General features: G+C 43.6%; 1 protein-coding gene across 1 annotated transcript in view; it reads right to left on the bottom strand.

Annotated features, from left to right (window-relative positions):
* Nucleotides 1–2,099: 2,099 nt before the first annotated feature.
* Nucleotides 2,100–20,167, bottom strand: part of LOC144790707 (cytochrome P450 2J2-like) — an 83,148-nt gene continuing 65,080 nt past the window's right edge. Inside the window, exon 8 of the mRNA XM_078665427.1 lies at nt 2,100–2,515. Within this exon, the coding sequence (XP_078521553.1) occupies nt 2,322–2,515 (194 nt within the window). The 3' untranslated portion in view covers nt 2,100–2,321. The remainder of the gene's footprint in view (nt 2,516–20,167) is intronic.

The following is a 20,167-nucleotide window of genomic DNA, read 5'->3' on the forward strand; positions in this document are numbered from 1 at the left end:
TCTCCGGAGTGTCTGCGCTGTGGGGCTGCAACGGGTACGCTGCTGCATACGGTGTGGTCCTGTACTGGGCTGGTCAGATTCTGGAGGGGCGTGTGGAGTTGTTTATCTGAAGTATTGGGATGGGATCTACCCCGTACCCCTCGATTAAGCTTGCTCCATGTTTTGGAGGGTATAGGTGGCAACATTTACAAACGTCACTTGTTGTTGCTGGGGCTTGTTGTTGCCAAGAGGGACCTGGCCCGCGCATGGAAGGGAGAGCGAGCCCCCCCCTGTGTGCATGGAAGGCTGGGATGGACTACTGCATGGGACTGGAGCGACCTGTATTTGAGGCCAGAGGTTGCCCCGTAAACATTTTAAGATATGGAAGCGATGGGCGGAGTATAGAGGGTTGATATTGGACCCCCCCACTGAACTAGAGGAGGAACTACGGGTGGAGGACGCTTAATGGGCCTAAGAAGTGCGTCATACCTAGCACACTACGACCAAGCACTGACTGTTTTCTATACTCACGTGCATGGGGTTAGGGAGGGATAAGGGGTGGGTAGAAGGGCGGTTGGGAGGCTGGGGTTGGTGGGTGGAGGAGGGAAGGAGGGGGGGTTTTCAGGTGTTCCTCTGCTTTATCGATTTGACTTTGTACTCGTGGTAAAATGTGACATGATGCTTGGTGGTGATCTCCTGACTGTGGAGAGCCATGTCTTTACTATTGCTGTACCTCTCAATAAAACTTGTTGTGAAAAAAAAATGAGATAAGATAACTTGAAGCTTTCTGTTATGTTGTGTCTTAAGATAATTAGGAACTGGAAGGAAAATAACTTCATGAAGTAGTATTGTTAGTTTAAATCAGAAGGTCGGGTTTAACCCTCTGATTGTTTAAGTTGATGTGTCAGAGTTTCCTGTGAGAGCATGGTGTTAGTCAAGGAGGCATGTTTAGACAAACCAGGATATTGGACATGTTTAGGTCTTTGAGGGGAGAAGAAAACTGACAGAAATCTCACATCATTCCATACAGGCTGTACAAATATGGAAGAGCAACATTTGGTAGACACCAGACCTGCCAGATAACTCAACAAAGTTACAGACTTCCCAAATCAATAAACACTACAGGTAATTATATTATTGGGAATTTAATGTAGCCTTATAGCCCGCCGTACAGGGCTCTACCAGCTAATAAAGGCCCTCTCCAGGGTTAAAGGCTCGAGCCGAAGGCAAGGGCCTTTAACAAGGGAGAGGGACTTTGAATAGCCGGTATAGCCCAGCTACGAAGGGCTATAAGGCTATTAGAACATTCTGCCACTAGAGGGCAGAATGTTCTAACAAAAAAAACATAGCCTTATGGGAGCGTGAGAGGATTTGAATCCCCTCAGGCTCCTTGAAGCCTTTGTTCACCGCAAGAGCTGTGACCAAAGAAAGATTGGAATGTTGGAGCTCCAGGCTTATACCAGCCATTATCAGCCTGGAGCACTCATTGTTTTCAATGGATCTGCCAACATTCCAATGTTCTAATATACTCTAAGCTATTGTCGAAAATGTAGACTAGAATTGTCATGTTAGTGATGGAAATATTATCAAATGCAAACCAAATGAAGTAAAAAAAAAAAATCAGACAGCAGTGTATGGTGGTTTCCTTTTAAAGATGGAATAACAGCCAGTTGGTGATGACAATGAGACTCAGACCTGGGGCCCAGTCTGCATCTCTAGCTGTCATGCCACATGCTCTCCCCCAAAACATCATTATGGCATTATCTGCATTACAATTACCATTAGGCAATTTGTTCTAAGAGGCGTACACCTTCTTGGTGGGTAGTAAGACACTATACAGTACAGCATGACTAATTGTGTAGCATGTGGGATTGGCGTAATGTAGACAGAAATCCCTCCCGGGGGTGGTGTAGGAGTAAAAACAAACCATGGGGAGGGTATATTATTTCTGTCCTTTGTTGATTGTGTCTATTACTTTGGTTGATATCCGGATTGTATTTATTTAACGTATGCTATATTGGAGCTACTCCAGAGAGAATGCGTAGATGGGAGAAGGTGGTGTAAATACTGTTGAATGTTTAAAAAGCCTATATAATTATGTAAAGAATATGTCCTTTATTGCAATGGTGAACAAAGATCTAGAAACACTGCTACCCCTTTCTACAATTGAGGTATTTACATACAATCTTCTGACTCTGAGGTATAGAACGTTAGAACTTCGGATCATGTCCATATATATTTTTGCTTATTTTTCTCATAGGGAAAATGTGCATTCAAATAACAAGTGATGTACATAGCATGCTCTTCCAACCCCAGCATCCTCTTCCATCAGCCCCCTCCAGTTAGGTTGCTGTTTTCTGGCGTGAAACAGCACACAGCTTGTATGGGTGAGGACGCTTTATAGATCCATAAACATAGTCGAGTCTGGCATCCTTCACCCCCTCGGGAAGCTGAAATGTAAAGGTCCGGAGCAGGCTGGTGAAGAAGATGAAAAGTTCCATCCTCGCAAGCTTTTCTCCCAAACACACGCGGTGCCCTGTGAGAGGGGAAAAATGAGGTATAGAGTTACTATGATCCCCAGTTTAAACAAGCACTGGCAAAGTCAACAGGTCTGATTTTGCCTGCCAGCCTTTTGGCATTTCTTGTTTTGTCATGGTTTTTGTAGAATGTTATTGCATCGGAATATGCGGAGCCTTCATCAGTCTAAACACAAATCATTTGCTACAGTGAATACGTTTTTGGTCTCATCAATGTCTAAAGTCCTCCTTAAAAGCCTGTGACAAGAACAAACTAGCAACTATCCTGGAAGAAGTCGAAACTGTACTAGGTTTAATACCAAATTCTAGGATGGTGTTGACAGGTGGCTTTACAATAATTTACTCCAAACAGGTCAAACGGTTCCCCAGACAGCATAGACCAATAATAATCTGCCCCGGCTCCATTCTTTAAAGTCAAACAGTTCACCTGTCTGGATAGATTGATTAGTTGCACCACAATGGACCGGGGGATTCATCCTTCAAATGGTAGACATATAAATGATCAACTGACCAAACCAACGTTCTTAACAACAATCATAGAATCTGCCAATTACTTTATATTTTTGCACATTAACATTTTACAGGATTTTAAAATAAAACCCAGAGCAGGGAGCGATCACAATCCACAACACATTATTTTAACCCTTCAGAAAGTAGAATTTAAATCATGTAATTATTTAGGTAAGGAACATTGCACTGTGAAGAAAGGGAAAAAAATAGTTTGGAACCATGACTTAAGTCAGTTGCAACATAAGATCTGTGTTCAACCATTTTTTACTAGCTTTTTTCAATTATGAAAACCCAATCGCAAGGATTCAGAAGGGATACTGATTTCTTCACCGTTCTTCATGCCCAAATTTTTGAGTTCCTAACTATAGCTGCCTCAACAAACACCCATAAGGAAAAACACAAAAGCCACACGGGGCTTAAAATAAAACTACGAACGACATGGTATAGAAAGGAACTAAGGCAGCTGCTGAAGCTAGAAGGGAACGTGTGTACATTTGGTAAACAGACAAAATATCGAATTCAAAATATAGAATAGCCATAATATCGAAGTCAAAACATAGAAGTGACAAAATATCGAATGGCCAGAATATAGTGGTGAAAAATATATAATTGAACGCAAGTAATATAATATCAATTTTGATAAATATAGAAAGTCAAAATATCGATGTATATAATATAGGTATTAAAATATATCGAATTTTTAATAATATCAATTTTTTTTAAGTGTTTTGTATGTTAGTATATTTGTGAAAAATGCTATGTCAGTTGTGTGGGTATGCCTGGTGCCTGCGACAGGAAACAGGCTCAAACACAATGTGGATACATCACATTTTCCACTTAAAACTTACCCTTTTTTTGCAAAGTGGGCAGTTGTGGATTTTGGGCCCTAGCTCTGCCAGCACCTATGGAAACCTTGCAAAACTGTAATTTTTAAAAAAACTAAACACCTAGAGAAATTGAGGGTGTGGCGACTACTGTGGCTTCCACCAGTTCTTACACACCTCAGACTTTGACTAAAAACCACAATATCCTCACATTTCTGAAATGGAGGGAGCCACAAACGTCCTTCCTCCCAGCATTCCTCTAAGTCTCTCAACAAAAAAGGCATCTCGCTTGTGTGAGCATACCTAGTGCTCGCTACTGAAACCCTTGGGAAACCTAGCAAACCTGTACATTTTTTAAAACTAGACACTTAAGGAACTCCAGAGTGGGGTCACTTGAATGGCTCTTGCCAGGTTTGTTTTGTATACAGAATCCCTTGCACACATCATACTTTGACACAAAAAAACATTTTACTCCCATTTCTGTGATGGAAAGTTCTGAAATATGTGTGTTACACTGCAAGCTACTTGCACCCTGTCCAGGTTTTAAATGACATCTCGCATAATACACCTTCTTTGAGTGTTAGTGTCATTTCCTTGTGTGTCATTACATATTAAATGGAGGTCTCAGGTCAGGTCACTCTGGGAGTATAAAGGAAGCCGGCCCACTAAACCAGGTGCTTGGCTTACTTCTTCCTGTAAGGACCAGACCCCCTGACCTGGATGCATTCATTGGACTTCCTGTGATTACCAGCATTCCTATTTGTTCCTCACAGCCCTCTCAGTTTTGTCTCTGTTCTAGTAATTCCCACCATGCTTCAAGTCTGTAAAGCACTTATTTCATCAGCTGAGTTATTTTGCGCTGCGCGGATCCAGCCTATATATTTTTTTTTTAACCGCGGGCTTCCGCACCTCATTGCTAATTAGCCTCGAGGGGGAACACGTCCCGGGGGCAGACAAAAAAAAGTGTGGGGGGGCCAATCCCCCCCACACTGCCCTGGGGGCCGCCACCCACCGGGGCAAAGCATGAATAAATGTGGGGGGCACACGGACCCCCACAGCCCTGGGGACTGCCACCACCCGGGGCTCGACTTGAATGTGATTGTGGGGGGCACACTACCCCCCGCAGCCCCGGGGACCGCCACTCCACCCCGGGGGTTTAAAAAAAAAATACCCTGTGTGGGGGTCTCAAGCCCCCTCACACGCCCCGGGGATCGCCACCTCCCTGAGGCTCTAAATATTTAAATTGGGGGGCTTTGAATTAAGTGGGAGGGGGGCTGTGCGTCCCCCCCTGGAGCCAATGATGGCCCTGGGGACCGCCACCCCCCAGGGTCGGCTCCAGCAGTGTCCTTGGGACACTGTTGTTTGCTATGACAGGGCGGGAGCCTCGGAAACCAAATTGCTTTTCCACACGGGGAGCTGCATCTTAGCAGCTCCCCATGTGGAAAAGAAATGGCGGCTCAAGCGGGGAGCCGGCGGGACCGTGGGGGGATTGGGGACCCCCACACGATCCCCGACGGAGAGGGCCAGCCCCGGGGGATGGGGTCCCCGGGGCTACAAGTGGCCCGAGAGGGGGGCCACGCGGCCCCCTCCCCAAAATTTTAAATGTAAAAAAATATATATATATATACAAAGACCAGCCCGGGGGATGGGGTCCCCGGGGCTCTACGTGGCCAGAGGAGGGGGGCAACACAGCTCCAATGAATTCCTCTTCAATCCTGAGGGTCCCTGGGTGCCAACTAGCCCACCAGGTACCTCCAGTAAGCGCAACGGAGCTGCGTTGCAGAGAGTTGTAAAAGGGGCGTGGCCTCTCTGGCGCATACTGGAGGTACCAGGTGGGCTAGTTGGCCCCCAGGGACTCTCAGGATTGAGGAGGAATTCATTCTCCAACTTAAAACATGCCACAGGGCGTGTTTGCAGACATGTCACCTCAGGACACGCCCCCTTCCTTCACCATTGTGCAAACACGTCTGTGATGAGTTGTAAGTTGGGGAATTAATTCTCTTTCAATTCTGAGGGTCCCTGAGGGCCAACTAGCCCAAGAGGTATCGCCAGTATGTGCCAGGCAGCTGCGTTGCAGACAGGTGTTCAGAGGCCATGCCCCTTTTTACACCTCTCTGCAACGCAGTTCTGTGGCACTTACTGGCGGTACCTAGTAGGCTAGTTTGACCCTAGGGAGCCTTGGGATTCAAGGGGACTTAATCTCTCAATTTAAAACGGCTGCAGGGCACTTTTACACAGTGGTGAAGGGAGGGGACGGGGTCTGAGGTGACGTGTGCAAACACGCCCTGTGGCACGTTGTAAGTTGGCAAAATAATTCCCCTTCAATCCTGAGGGACCCTGGGGGCCGACTAGCCCATCAGGTGCTTCCAGTATGCGCCACTGCACTGCGTTGCAGAGAGGTGGTGCAGGCTGTGCCCCTTTTTACACCTCTCTGCAACGCAGCTCTGTGGCGCTTACTGGAGATACTTGGTGGGCTAGTTGGACCCTAGGAACCCTCAGGATTCAAGGGGACTTAATCGCCCAACTTAAAACGGCCACAGGGCGCATTTACACAGTGGGGAAGGGAGGGGACGGGGCCTGAGGTGACATTTGCAAACATGCACTGTGGCGCGTTTTAAGAGGTAGTTTTAATCCCCCTTCCCTATTATATACTAGGGGCTTACAGAGGAGGTCATGCTAATCACAGGGAGACCCCAACGCATAGTGTTCCCTAGTGTATGTAGATGTTTTCACTGTATTCTAAGTGTCTTTTAACATAGCACTGGCTCTAGGACTGGTTAGTCAGAGTCAGTTACCACCAGTACCCGTCTGAAAAAGTTGAGGGTACAGGATGATTTTGCAACAAGGCTTCTTTCTGCTCTTCTGTTTGTTCTTTCTGCACGTTTTCTTTCTTCCTGCACTTTTCTTCCTCTTTGTTGACTTCTGTTGCTTCTTTCTGCATTTCTTTTTTTTCTTTCTGTGCATTTTTTCTTCTTTCTTCACATGTCCTATCTCTGTAGGCATAGTTAGAAATTACCATTTAACACGTTATAGCACGTTATAGTTAGGAATCAGCATTTAAAAAACCTTAGACATTCACTGAAAAAAACCATAGGTATCAGGGGCGTTATAGTTAGCTGGACATTTCACTCGTACAAAACCATTGAAATGCCTCAGTTATAGATAGTTCTACTAACTATAACTCGCGCACCCGCAATCTACTGCTGATGATGTCACATTTTGCATCATTCATGACATGGTCAGTGACATCACTGATGACATCTCAAATGACATCTCTGATGACATCATCCATGTGACAATCTGATACACCTCATCATACACTAGTATAACCTTTCATCACTCACTATAAAATACAGAGTTCCATATTTGAAACCATTGATGCACCAATACAAGTTTCTAAAAACCCACTCAGTGATTCCTAGATCTAGACACACATCTTAACACTTACCTATAGATTCACTCATACATGCTGACAAAGATCAATAGAACACTATCAAATATACTTATACACCTATATCGACATTAAACACCAGCACACATCTTATTCACTTATGCAGTCATCCTACTGACTTATGCAAACAATTTATCATACTTACATTTACTCGGCTACACCACTTCATTTATTCATATCTGCATTTGGAGAATGAGTCATTAGCCTCTACACAAGGACTGGTGAATGTACTGGCCATGTTCCAACTCCTATTGAAAGTGAATAACGCTACTCATTCTAAAGGTCACCTGTTGGATCCCATATTTTTCAACATTAGCCATCTTTCAGTAGGAGATGCTGTTCCCATTATATGGTCAGATCATTTTATACTCCCTTTACTGTGATGTTATTAGAGGCGAACATATGTACGGCTAGAGCTACGAAAATCACTCGTCAATGGTCTAAACTCCCACTAGACATTTTCATTAACAAACTTACCAACACTGTTTCTATAGGCCACCTTAATCTGACTCTGGCTAATGATAATTTCAATAACTGGATTGATCAGGCTCTTAACTCTGTTCTCCCTAAAACTGAAATCTCAGAAAAATCGGGAGATAAAAAAAAAATCCTCGGTACTCCCATCACCTACGTCAGCTTAAACAGACATGTAAAAAATGTGAGAGATATTGGAGGAAAGACTTCTCTGCATTGAGCAGAATTAAATATCGAGAAGCCATTAAAATATATAAAAAGGAAATAAAAAATGCACAAGCTCTCTACTATCAAGGAAAGTTCCTCGCGGCGAACTCTTCGCGTGAGGTATTTAAACTTGCAAATAAACTTCTCTCTCCTGCTACATCCTCTGTTGGCCCACAGAATGTCCAATTACGTTGTGACCAAATTGCTGACTTTTTCTCTGAGAAGATACAAATGATCTATAATTCATTTCCCCCTGTCTCAAATGCCAGTATTAAGTATAGGAGCATACTCCTCCTCCCCTAGCCCACGGCTTGAGCATTTTCCTTTTTTGGATCTGAAAACCTTGGAAGGGCTGCTTAAAGAACTTAAATCGGGGTCTCCGTTAGACGTCGCGCCTCCCAGTGTTCTTCAAAAAGTTTCTGAAGTAGTGTCAACGGTTATACTTGATTGTATAAACTCTTCATTTAAAACTGGGATTGTGCCACCGCAATGGAAACATTCCAGAGTTAAAGCTCTTCTTAAAAAACCTAACCTTGATCCCGATAACTGGGGAAACTACCGCCCAATTTCCATGCTTCCAGGGGTTAGTAAACTTGCTGAAAAATATACCAACTCAATTTTATCCGCATTTTCGGAAAATAATAACCGGCTACATGTCACACAGACTGGTTTTAGACCCCAACAAGGAACAGAAACAACCACGCTGGCTGCAGTAAAAGAAATCAGGAAGACCCTTGACGGTGGAGGCTGCGCTATCCTTATTTTGTTGGATCTTAGAGGATCCTTCGATACATCAATCATCGCATTATGAAACAAAGACGGAGGGATGCTGGAGTTACTGGGCTGTCACTTAGGTGGCTACAGTCCTTTCATCAGGAGAGGGTATACTCGGTTTTTGAAGGCGATTGTTCCTCAAAAGCGATTTCATTGACTTGTGGGGTTCCCAGGGATCCTCCCTGAGCCCCACGATGTTCAATGTTTACATGAGTTTGTTGGCAGAAACAGTACTTCCATTTGGGGTACAGGTTGTTTCTTATGCCAACGATACTCAATTGATTGTCTCCTTAAAACAATCTAACCGATCTGATCCGGACCTGGCTACTTGTTTTCAGAAAGTCTCGGGATGGATGAGCAGCTCCTTCTTGAAGCTTAATGGAACTAAGACCAAGCTTATGCTCTTTGGGAAATCCGCTCCTTTAAACATTGACCATTTGTGTCCTAATTGTTTGGGTCCCCCTCCGGTACCGAAAAATCGAGTCAAGAGCTTAGGAGTTTGGATTGGCTCCAATCTAGATTTTGGAGATCAATCTCGTACAGTGGCAGCATCTGCTACGGACTGCTTAGAAGGCTTAGAAAGATACTTCCTATGCTTCCGTTTGCAGCAAGACGATTATTGGTACAGGCCATTGTATAGTCTCGGCTCGATTATGCCAATGCGCTATATCTTGGAGCCCACTTGGCTACTATTAACAGACTACAAATAGTACAAAAGTGCGTGGCACTCATGCTAATGAATGTTCCCAAGCGCACGTCTACTAGGCCAGCCCTGGCCTCTCTTCATTGGCTCCCGGTCCAGCAAAGAGTACACTTTAAAGCTCTCTGTATTATTGATAAATCAATGTCAGGAAAGGGCTCGCCTCTGATCCGTACCTGGAGTCAATGGTATGTCCTCAATAGGACTCTTAGGTCAGGAAAAAAAGGCTTAATTTGTGTGCCTAAAATCAAACATGCACGAAGCGGAGGTCGATTGTTTTCATATAATGGTCCCAGACTCTGGAACAGTATTCCATTGTATATACGTTCTGAACCTGACCATCTTAAGTTTAGAAAACTTGTGAAAACTTTCCTCTTCCAGTAATTGCCTCGTGACTTACTTGGTGTCTTAGCGCTGGGATGCCCTTGGGTAACGACGCGCTTTATAAGTGTTCTTTCATTCATTCATTTATATAATAACTCATACTTAGTGTCTTATAACATCACTATTACAAGTATACGGTTATCCATACAGTCACTCATACAATCACTAACTCTAATGTATACTTATTATTATACAACAACTGTCACATACACTGCCTTTTATTTTTCTACTTTGTTGGACATGTATCATTGACAGATATATTTGCTCATCACCATACCCAGAAAGACATTCACTCACCCAAGCAACTGTTTCCACATGCAGTCTTAACCTCATATACCTACTAAATCAACTATTTACACATCTTTGGACAGTCACACACCCCCCACCCAACCCCACACACATTCACTCTCCCATACAAAAACTCTGTTAACTAATCAATAACTAATATAGACTTTAATGTAGCTAGTATCCAACTTATGCAGTAGTTTACACAACAAGATACAGAGTGATGCAGATATTCACACAGTTTAATCACTATCCCATATATTTAGTGAGACATTTTAAATTAGTCACTTAAACAGTCAATCACACTGCTACTAAATCCTCCATCCAGACACTTATACATCCAATCATTCTTAAATGCAGATTACTATATATATAATACATATTTAAATATCGAACCGAACCACATTCACTGGATGATGTCATCAGTGATGTCATTTGAGATGTCATCAGTGATGTCACTGACCATGTCATGAATGATGTAATTTGTGACATCATCAGCAGTGGATTGCGGGCGCGCAAGTTGTAGTTAGTAGAACTAACTATAACGGAGGAATTTCAATGGTTTTGTACGAGTGAAATGTCCAGCTAACTATAACGCCCCTGAAACCTATGGTTTTTTCAGGGAATTTTTAAGGTTTTTTAAATGCTAATTCCAAACAATAACGTGCCTGAAACCTATGTTTTTTTCAGTGAATATATATATATATATATATATATATATATATTAATATATATATATCCTCTCAGCCTTCATACAGAAACGCCCTCCAATTCAACACAGGTTCCGAGGGTGAGCAGAACGCAATCCTTTGCGACAAGGTAATTTATTATTTTTTTGTTTAATAAGCCTCCATTCGTCACGGGCCATGTACAGCAAAGTGCAGAGGTGCATACAAACAAAGATAAACTACGCGCTTCGGCGTGAGCCTTCTACTAGGTCATAGAGTTAAGTAAAGAGTGTCAATTTAAAGGGAAAACACTGCCCTTTCCCCATCACCAATTAAAAACAACATCAGTTTTAAAGGGGACACAATGAAAACATGTCTAGATTAGTTCATATTGGTTACAAAAAGGAAAATGTTCTAGAAATATGTCAGCAGCATTGCAAATAGACATATAGCAGGCATTTCAACCTTGTAAAGTACACAAAGTCAGGGACATATAAATCAATCTGTAAAAAAAGGGGGGAGAGACTTTCCTAAAATTTCATCTGGCAGAAGGAATGTACCAACATTTATGGAAAATTATACAGAATTATATGAATCATTCATGGAGTGTCAATACAAAATAGCATCACAGGCATAACAAAATTTGAAGAGAATGATTTTGGGGGTGAAGTATTCATCTCTACTTCTAATCAGAATGACTCATCTGTAACTGTGCTTTAAGCAAACATCCCTCGAGATAGGAGCTGTGTCAAATGTTTCAATAAGCCAATATTTTGTCCTGGATCTAAAGATTGGTCAAGGCATAGCAAGGGAGAGGAAATACTGGAAACTACACCATTATTGGATGTCCAAAATTGGATATCATAGCATAAATTGTCAGGTTTATTCACACTCATGACCAAATATATTAAATATATATTAAGTACATACTCAGAATATGTTAAAGTGCACAGATCATCAGGTTTGTTCAGACTCATGGCCAGATATACTGGATATATATTAAGTACATACTCATGATATGTTAAAGTGCACCATGCATATTTCCTGTAAAGTACAGAAAAACTGTAGCTAACATGGTCTTAAATCTGTAAATTTACAGAAAGAAATTAGGTTTTAAGGTGCAATTAACTGCTGATGAAGGAGAAAAGTGACTCATGCTTACGTAAACATTCTAAACAAAGTCCATTGTGCATGTTTCCTGTAACATATAGCGAAAACTGGGGAAAAGTTCCTCTCTGTGGTATTCATCAACATTGAATTTATACGTATAAAGTGCTGAGTGTAATTCTCATCCTGAGTGGACAAAGGAAAGGTGGCTTGTGTTCGTACTAGAGTAACCATCTCGATGAACAATGCATTAATACCCGAAACATAAAGATCGTCATCTGGTTGATACCATAATTACTCATTCATTGATAAAGTGCGTAATGCAATTGTACCCTATTAAGGAGAAAGTGGCTTGTGCACATGTTAAAACACAGTTAAGATATTTTTCATATTGCAGCACACATTCCATTAAAAGCCAGATTATGGATTCAAAAATGCAATTAAGAGATCATGTAAATGGAGAAAAAGCGAGACTCGAACTGTTGCTATGGGTTATTGGCCACAGATTACAAAATGTAAATATAACTTTAGATGTGGGAAGTGGGTAAAAAAACAAACACATAAGGAATTATTTATATAAGAATATAAAAATATCTTCCTCCCCTGATCCAATGTTCCCAGAGTCATTTCAGATGTCTTACGGAAAGGTATATAGTTCAGCGTCCATATTCAGACCCCATGGATTTTCTGTGTCCAGAGTCACTATCCTTCTTGATTCTGTGCACCTCAGGGCCAATTCTCTATCCTCTCCTCTGATCTTCATCAGTATATGTTCAATGCCAGAGTAAAAAAGTTGTTTTTGTGTAGAATGCCTTCATGCTCTTTCCACATATGCTTGGCCATCCCATACGTGAAGTCCTTGTTGGTCACTGCCCACAAATGCTGGAGGATGCATAGTTTTAATTTGTTCACAGTACTTCCAACATAGCGTTGACCTCATCCACACTCCAGCAGATAAACCACATGTGTAGTTTCACATGTGATCCTCTCTTGATGGGTTTCTTAAAACCTTCGGTAGTTGTTATATCCACCATATTGCAGCCATAGTTACAAGCTTTACATTTGGGGCATTTGTGAACCCCTTGTATGATAGGTAGGTGTTTTGTTTGGCATTTCTGTTGGCAAAGTAGCTCTGGCTCAGAAAGTCGCCCATTGACGGTACCTTTCTGTAGGTAATATTTGATTGTTCTGTAATAAACTGTTTAAGATCATGGTCTTTCTTAAAAATATTCCAATGTTTGATTATTAGCTGTTGGACTTTGGTATTGGACCTATTAAAATCCGTCATAAACCTTGTTATTTCAGCAGTAGATTCAGGTGGTGTCACAGTGCGCTTGGGCAACAGTAAATCCTATCTCTTTAGGTTGGTGGCCCTTAACCGTGCATTTTCCAAGACAGTGACTGGATATCCTCTCTTCAGGAATCGATCAAACATCACATCTACTTGTCTTGTGTACTCCCCCTCCTCGGAGCAATTCCTGCAAGCCCGCAGGAACTCTCTGTACAGAATGCTCCCCTTTAGGGCTTTTGGGTGTGCGCTGTTTGCTGATAGAATGCTGTTGCACAATGTGGTCTTACGGAAAAGGGTGGTACATATTCTCTCATTCTCAATGTAGATCCATATGTCTAGGTAATCAACAGAGTTCCTACTGTATGTATAGGTAAACTGTAGGTTAAGAGAATTGTTGTTGAGTGATGATAGAAAATCCTTCAGATCATCCTCCTCTCCCTCCCATATGAGGAAGAGTTCATCGATATAACGGACCCATAGCACCACCCTCTCCATGTTGTTGCTTTCTGACCACAAGCATTCTGCCTCCCAAAAGCCCATCGCTAGATTTGTATATGTTGGAGCAAATGATGTCCACATGGCGGTTCCTTAATTCTGCCTGTAGAGTTTGCCAACGAAGATAAACCCATTGTTGGTAAGACAGAAGGACTTCATTTCGAGGAGCATTTCGGTATGACTCGATAGGTTGAGTGACCATGATCTCAAAGTATTCACACGCTTTTAAACCATCCTCATGAATTATTGGGGTGTACAAGGAGACCACGTTGATCGTGGCCATGATGTAACGTGATGGTTTCCAAGGGGTATTGTTGATCCGATTTAGAAAATCCATAGAATCGAGTATCTAAGATGGTAGATCTGCGACGTAGGGAAGATTAAAGATATCTATGAATCTGGAGGTGTTTTCAAGAAGAGATCACATGAACTGACAATTAGGTGGCCGGGTGGATTTTCAAGATTCTTGTGTAGCTTGGGCAGTACATAGAGGGTTGGCATGATTGGATGATTAATCTTTAAGTATTGTAATTTACCATCATCGATAAGACACTCTTCATGACAATAATGCAGCTTCGCATGGAAAATGGACTTTATATCGTGGATCGGATTGTTGTTTAATTTCTCATAGTTGGTCGAATCCCCCAGCTGTCTTCTGACCTCCTGATGGTATTTGTTGAGGTCCATCACCACAATATTTCCGCCCTTGTCGGCGTGTTTGATGATAATATTCATGTCTTGCCGTAAGTCTGTGAGTGCCCACCAATCCTCCTCGTTCATATTGGAGGTACTGTGGTTTCTGTGATCTTTTTCTTTGAGGTAGATGTCCCTCAGGTCTTCTGCCACCAGTTCCTGAAAGATATCCACCTTATTTCCAGGAGGTAACTGTGGGCAAAATTTGGATTTCCCTTTGTGTCCATTACTCACAGACATATTTGTAGCAATGCCCATAGCTACACAAAGATCCGAAGTGGTCGCCCCGTCAGGCATGGATGCCTGTGATTCTTCGTCACTCGTTAAATCTAGCATTGTCCTTAGGGGTTCGAAGTCTTCTACCGTAAGGTTAGTTAGAGGTATTCTTTATTTGGTCCGTGAGATATGGCTAGACCTATTTGCAAAGAACTTCTTCAATTTCAGCTTTCTGCAAAAAATTTAAACGTCCATCCGAGCTGATGCAAGACCCATGCCTGAGTCAGGGCAAAACGTCAGTCCCTTATTTAGCAGATATGTGTGTTTCTCATTAAGATACTCTCTGGATAGACTGATCACAAGGTTATCTTCCTTCTTAGGATCAGGGTTAATGCTGCCTTTCTTTCCTCTTCCTCTGCCCCTTCCTGCTGCACTGTGTTCTTTTCGCTACTCTGTACCGAGGGGAGTGGGGGAATACATTTTCCATTTCCCCTTGTTGCCATACGTAACAGCTGCATTTCCCCCGGAAAATCCATCTATGATCTGCCGATCTAGGTTCCTTCATCCCCCGAACTGACCCCAGAGCTGTCAACAATTGAAATCCTAAGTTGCTCCTGTACTTGAATCTGTTTCATGGTTTGTTTCTTGACGTTTGAGTCATAACGGCGTGCAAATGTGTAAAATCTGCCAGTGGCATAGTCAATTCTGTCTCTATTGAATGTCTTCACCTTCTTCAGCTGGATCTCTTTTTCATGTTTTTTCTAATCTATTCTCAAGTTCTTCTAGTGATTTTTTCCTTTCTGCAGTTTCAAAGAATTTTTCTAGAGATTTTTCCAATGCTGCAATCTTCTCCATTGCCACTTTTAATCTCTTCTCTGCATGTATTACAAGGGTCTCTATTAATTTCATAGAGCATTCTGTGGTGTCACTCTGCCATTTGAGAAGTAGATCTGAATCCAGGTCACTGAGGGTTGGTAGGACAAATATTCTTAGTCTTTATAACCAATAGGATTCTACTTATTTTTCAGTTTAAAAAAAATAATATATAGTGATCTATAGTTAAGGTGGGTCTTGCTGATCCTGGTGTTGACCGGAGAAAGCACTATGTGTTTTTAAAATACCCCTCACACACTAAGAATCCCATAGTCTCATGCTTCATCATAGGGGTCTTCCCGTCTCTCTACGGTGCGGGGCAGGCTTCGACCTACGAAATACGTGGGAGCACTTGTTTTTGTGAAATAAGGCTATGTGTGGTGTTAAAGATGTGAGTGGAAGGGAGTGTGGAAATATGTGAAAAATAGAGGTACTTCAAAATTCCCTGGCTAGTGGAAAAAACCAATGTATTCACTTCTCTAGCTGAGGATGAAAATGGGGGATTATTAGTAGGGATATATGCTATGCCCTACTTGGTCGACACGTTTCGTAAGCAGCTAGTCCCCACTGCTTTACTCATCAGGACCTATTCTGATCCCTACTACACTCGAAAAAAATGCATAAATGTATATGTCATATGCCTATTTTCCTAAAACAAACTGCAAAAATCGGCCAGTCTGTTTTTTGGGCTGAAATTGGCCCATCAAAAAAATAACCAAATTGGTCTCTGAAACAAAAGAGAAATAGAACAAGTGTTCTTATGTGGTTGCATTCGATGTATTTACTAAGGGTGACGCCTTCCCACCATTTATCCACCACCATTATCCTGGCTTGTTGAAAATCTCTTAATAGCTGACGTGGTGTACTCAATATATTTGGAATTTGACTGCATCCTGGTCCTTCTTGTGAGCCTCCATTATCATTGAACATATCCTTGAGCTTTAATTTGCGTTTGCTCCATCTGTCAGCCATGTTTTCAGAAGGCAGCTCTTATAATTACAGTCCTTGTTTGAATTGCAGCACTGCAATGTGCCACTTTAAAAAACGATATTTCTTCGTGTATTATAAATACTGAGAATATGCACCCCAAAGAAATAACTTCTTGTATTATTGTACACTCGTCAATTGCGGATATGTAAAACACTCCCAGGACTACCTTTCAGTTTTGTACTGCCTGATGTGTCACTGGAATACGGCTTTTAGGGCCTCGGAGTCTCCGTGCAGATACAATGTTGCCAGACCGGTTTGGAGCAAAGAAAATGCCTGGCAGTGAGGTGCGAGCAACAAGGCGATCGCAAACACCTACCAGAGCCGCTGCAGGCATCCCATCTCCCAGGCGCGCAACACCCATTGGGCTCACCGGGCTTCAGCCCCCCCCCCCCCCGTCGCCTCCTCTGCCCGGGCTACGATGACACGCACTGAAATGATGCAAGAAGGCTGCGCATCCGATCCAAGAATGTGACTTTTTTAATGCTTTCTGAGAGGCCCGGCAGCCCAAGCAAGACAGCCAGCCTCTCAACAGTTTCAGCGAGTGAACCCCCCCTGCCCTGACCTCTTGTTATCCTTTAGAGTGGCGCAGAGGTGAAATCCTTGCCTGAAGGCAGGGATTTCACCTAAGCACTTGATGGGTTGTGAGCATGGGGTGTGAAGATGTGCACAGCAGGGGGAAGGCATGGCCAGTTAAGGTGATGCTTTTCCTTTGTAAAGGAATTTCTGCTGGCGTCATAGCCCAGGGTGTGCTGTCTGTGCACTTGTTTAGATGTGTATTCCATACAAGTGCACGGACAGCAAACCCTGGGCTATGACACCAGCAGAAATTAATTTACAATGGAAAAGCATCACCTGCACTGGCCATCCCTTTGCCCCTGCTGTCTGTGCATTTCACCCACATTGATCTACACAGTGAGACCTTCGGGAGGGGCTGGATGCCAGGACGCAGTGCTGCTGATCAGCCAGACAGTATAGTATCAGAAGAGCAGGCAGCATTTTTTTGTGTACGTTCCAGTAACTTTAATGCATTTTTCAGCACAGCATTACCTACTGCCTGCATATCTAGGTTACTGTGAATGTTGTTCTTGACTTGCATACATAGAAACGTCAAAGAGGACAGTCCCCTCCAAATATGCAAATGTAGTGTAAGTTTGTAGTGTTAATTTTTTTTGGGGTGCTAGTGGGTAATTTTAGAGTTCAGGGTGGGTGTGGGATTTAGGGTGCCAGTGAGTAATTTTATGGTTCAGGGTGGGTTACGGATTGGGGTGCCAGGGGGTAATTTTAGGGTTCTGAGCGGGTATGGGTTTTGGGGTTCCAGGGGGCAATTTTAGGGTTCATGGTAGGTATGGGTTTTGGGGTGCCAGGGGACATTTTAGGGTTCAGCGTGGGTATGTGTTTTGGTGTGCCAGGGGTAATTTTAGGGTTCAGGGCAGGTGTGGGTTTTGGGGTGTCAGGGGGCAATTTTAGGGTTCAGGGTGGGTATGGGTTATGGGGTGCCAGGGGGGAATTTATGGTTCAGGGAGGGTGTGGGTTATGGGTTGCCGGGGGGCATTTATGATTCAGCATGGGTATGGGGTTTGGGGTGCCAGGGGTAATTTTAAGGTTCAGGGAGGGTGTGGGTTTTGGGGTGCCATGGGATTAATTTTAGGGTTCAGCGTGGGTATGTGTTTTACAGTGCCAGGGGTAATTTTAGGGTTTAGGGCAGGTGTGGGTTTGGGATGTCAGGGGGCTATTTTAGGGTTCAGGGTGGGTATGGGTTATGGGGTGCCAGAGGGGAATTTATGGTTCACCATGGGTATGGGGTTTGGGGTGCCAGGGGTAATTTTAAGGTACAGGGTGGGTGTGGGTTTTGGGGTGCCATGGGATTAATTTTAGGGTTCAGCGTGGGTATGTGTTTTATAGTGCCAGGGGTAATTTTAAGGTTTAGGGCAGGTGTGGGTTTTGGGATGTCAGGGGGCTATTTTAGGGTTCAGGGTGGGTATGGGTTATGGGGTGCCAGGGGACATTTTAGGGTTCAGCGTGGGTATGTGTTTTGGTGTGCCAGGGGTAATTTTAAGGTTCAGGGCAGGTGTGGGTTTTGGGGTGTAGGGGGCACTTTTAGGGTTCAGGGTGGGTATGGGTTATGGGGTGCCAGGGGGAATTTACGGTTCAGGGAGGGTGTGGATTATGGGTTGCCGGGGGGCATTTATGATTTTGGGTTTGGGGTGCCAGGGGTAATTTTAAGGTTCAGGGTAGGTGTGGGTTTTGGGGTGCCATGGGATTAATTTTAGGGTTAAGCGTGGGTATGTGTTTTATAGTGCCAGGGGTAATTTTAGGGTTTAGGGCAGGTGTGGGTTTGGGATGTCAGGGGGCTATTTTAGGGTTCAGGGTGGGTATGGGTTATGGGGTGCCAGAGGGGAATTTATGGTTCAGCATGGGTATGGGTTTTGGGGTGCCTGGGGTAATTTTAAGGTTCAGGGTGGGTTTGGGTTTTGGGGGGCAAGGGGGGAATTTATGGTTCAGCATGGGTATGGTTTCTGGGGTGCCAGGGGTAATTTAAGGTTCAGGGCGGGTATGGGTTTTGGGGCTCCAGGGGGGTGATTTTAGGGTTCAGAGTGGTAATGGGTTTTGGGGTGCCAGGGGGTAATTTTAGGGTGTGAGGTGGGTATGGGTTTAGGGGTGCCGGGGGGGATAATTTTAGGGATAGGATGGGTATGGATTTTGGGGTGCCAGGTGTAATTATAGATTTCAGGGCGGGTATGGGTTTTAGGGTGTGAGGGGGTTAATTTTAGGGTTCAGCGTGGGTATGTGTTTTGGTGTGCTAGGGGTAATTTTAAGAATCAGGGTGAGTATGGGTTTTGGGGGGCAAAGCATCAAACTAACAAAAATGTGTGCTTTAATTGTTGTCCAGTTTCAAATGCAGAATTCACCACATTTTTTTCTCAGCTTGACCTGAGCATTAACCGATCCTGATTATCTGCCATTTTAGCTCCGCCCCATTGATTTACATTAGCCACGCCCCTTCATCTGCCATGTTAGCCCCCCCCGAAATTAAGACCTAGTTGCGCCCCTGCGGCATCTCCCCTTACCTCGCCGTCAAGCCTCTCACCGTAAGTATAAATCTTTATCTCCAGTGCTCATCCCTCCTCGATCCGCTGAGGCTCAGTAGTCGGAGCAGTCTCCCTCCTTCTTACTACAACGCCACATTTCGACGGTATTACAGGGCAGCTTCACTTCCGGGTGCTCACTTCACGTAGACCAGCTCTACGTTCCATATTTCCTCTCAGCCTTCATGCAGAAACGCCCTCCAATTCACCACATGTCCCGAGGGTGAGCAGAATGGCACAACACAATCCTTTGCGACAAGGTAATTTATTATTAATTTGTTGAATAAGCCTCCATTCGTCACAGGGCCGTGTTCAGCAAAGTGCAGAGGTGCATGCAAACAAAGATGACCTACGTGTTTTGGCTTGAGCCTACTACTGGGTCACAGAGTGAAGTAAAGAGTGTCAATTTAAAGGGAAAACACTGCCCTTTCCCCACCACCAATTAAAAACAACAGCAGTTTTAAAAGGGACACAACCAAACAACGTCTAGATTAGGTCTGGGCGGTAAATTCCGTTCCGCTCGCGGAATTTGGGTAATTTTGCGTTCCGCGGAGAACGCGAAATTGCCCAAAATTCCGCGTTCCGCGACTTCGTGAATTTTTTGCTTATTCGCGTTTTCCAAT

The sequence above is a fragment of the Lissotriton helveticus genome, chromosome 11, assembly GCF_964261635.1.
Source record: "Lissotriton helveticus chromosome 11, aLisHel1.1, whole genome shotgun sequence".
In the NCBI taxonomy this organism is placed as follows: domain Eukaryota; kingdom Metazoa; phylum Chordata; class Amphibia; order Caudata; family Salamandridae; genus Lissotriton; species Lissotriton helveticus.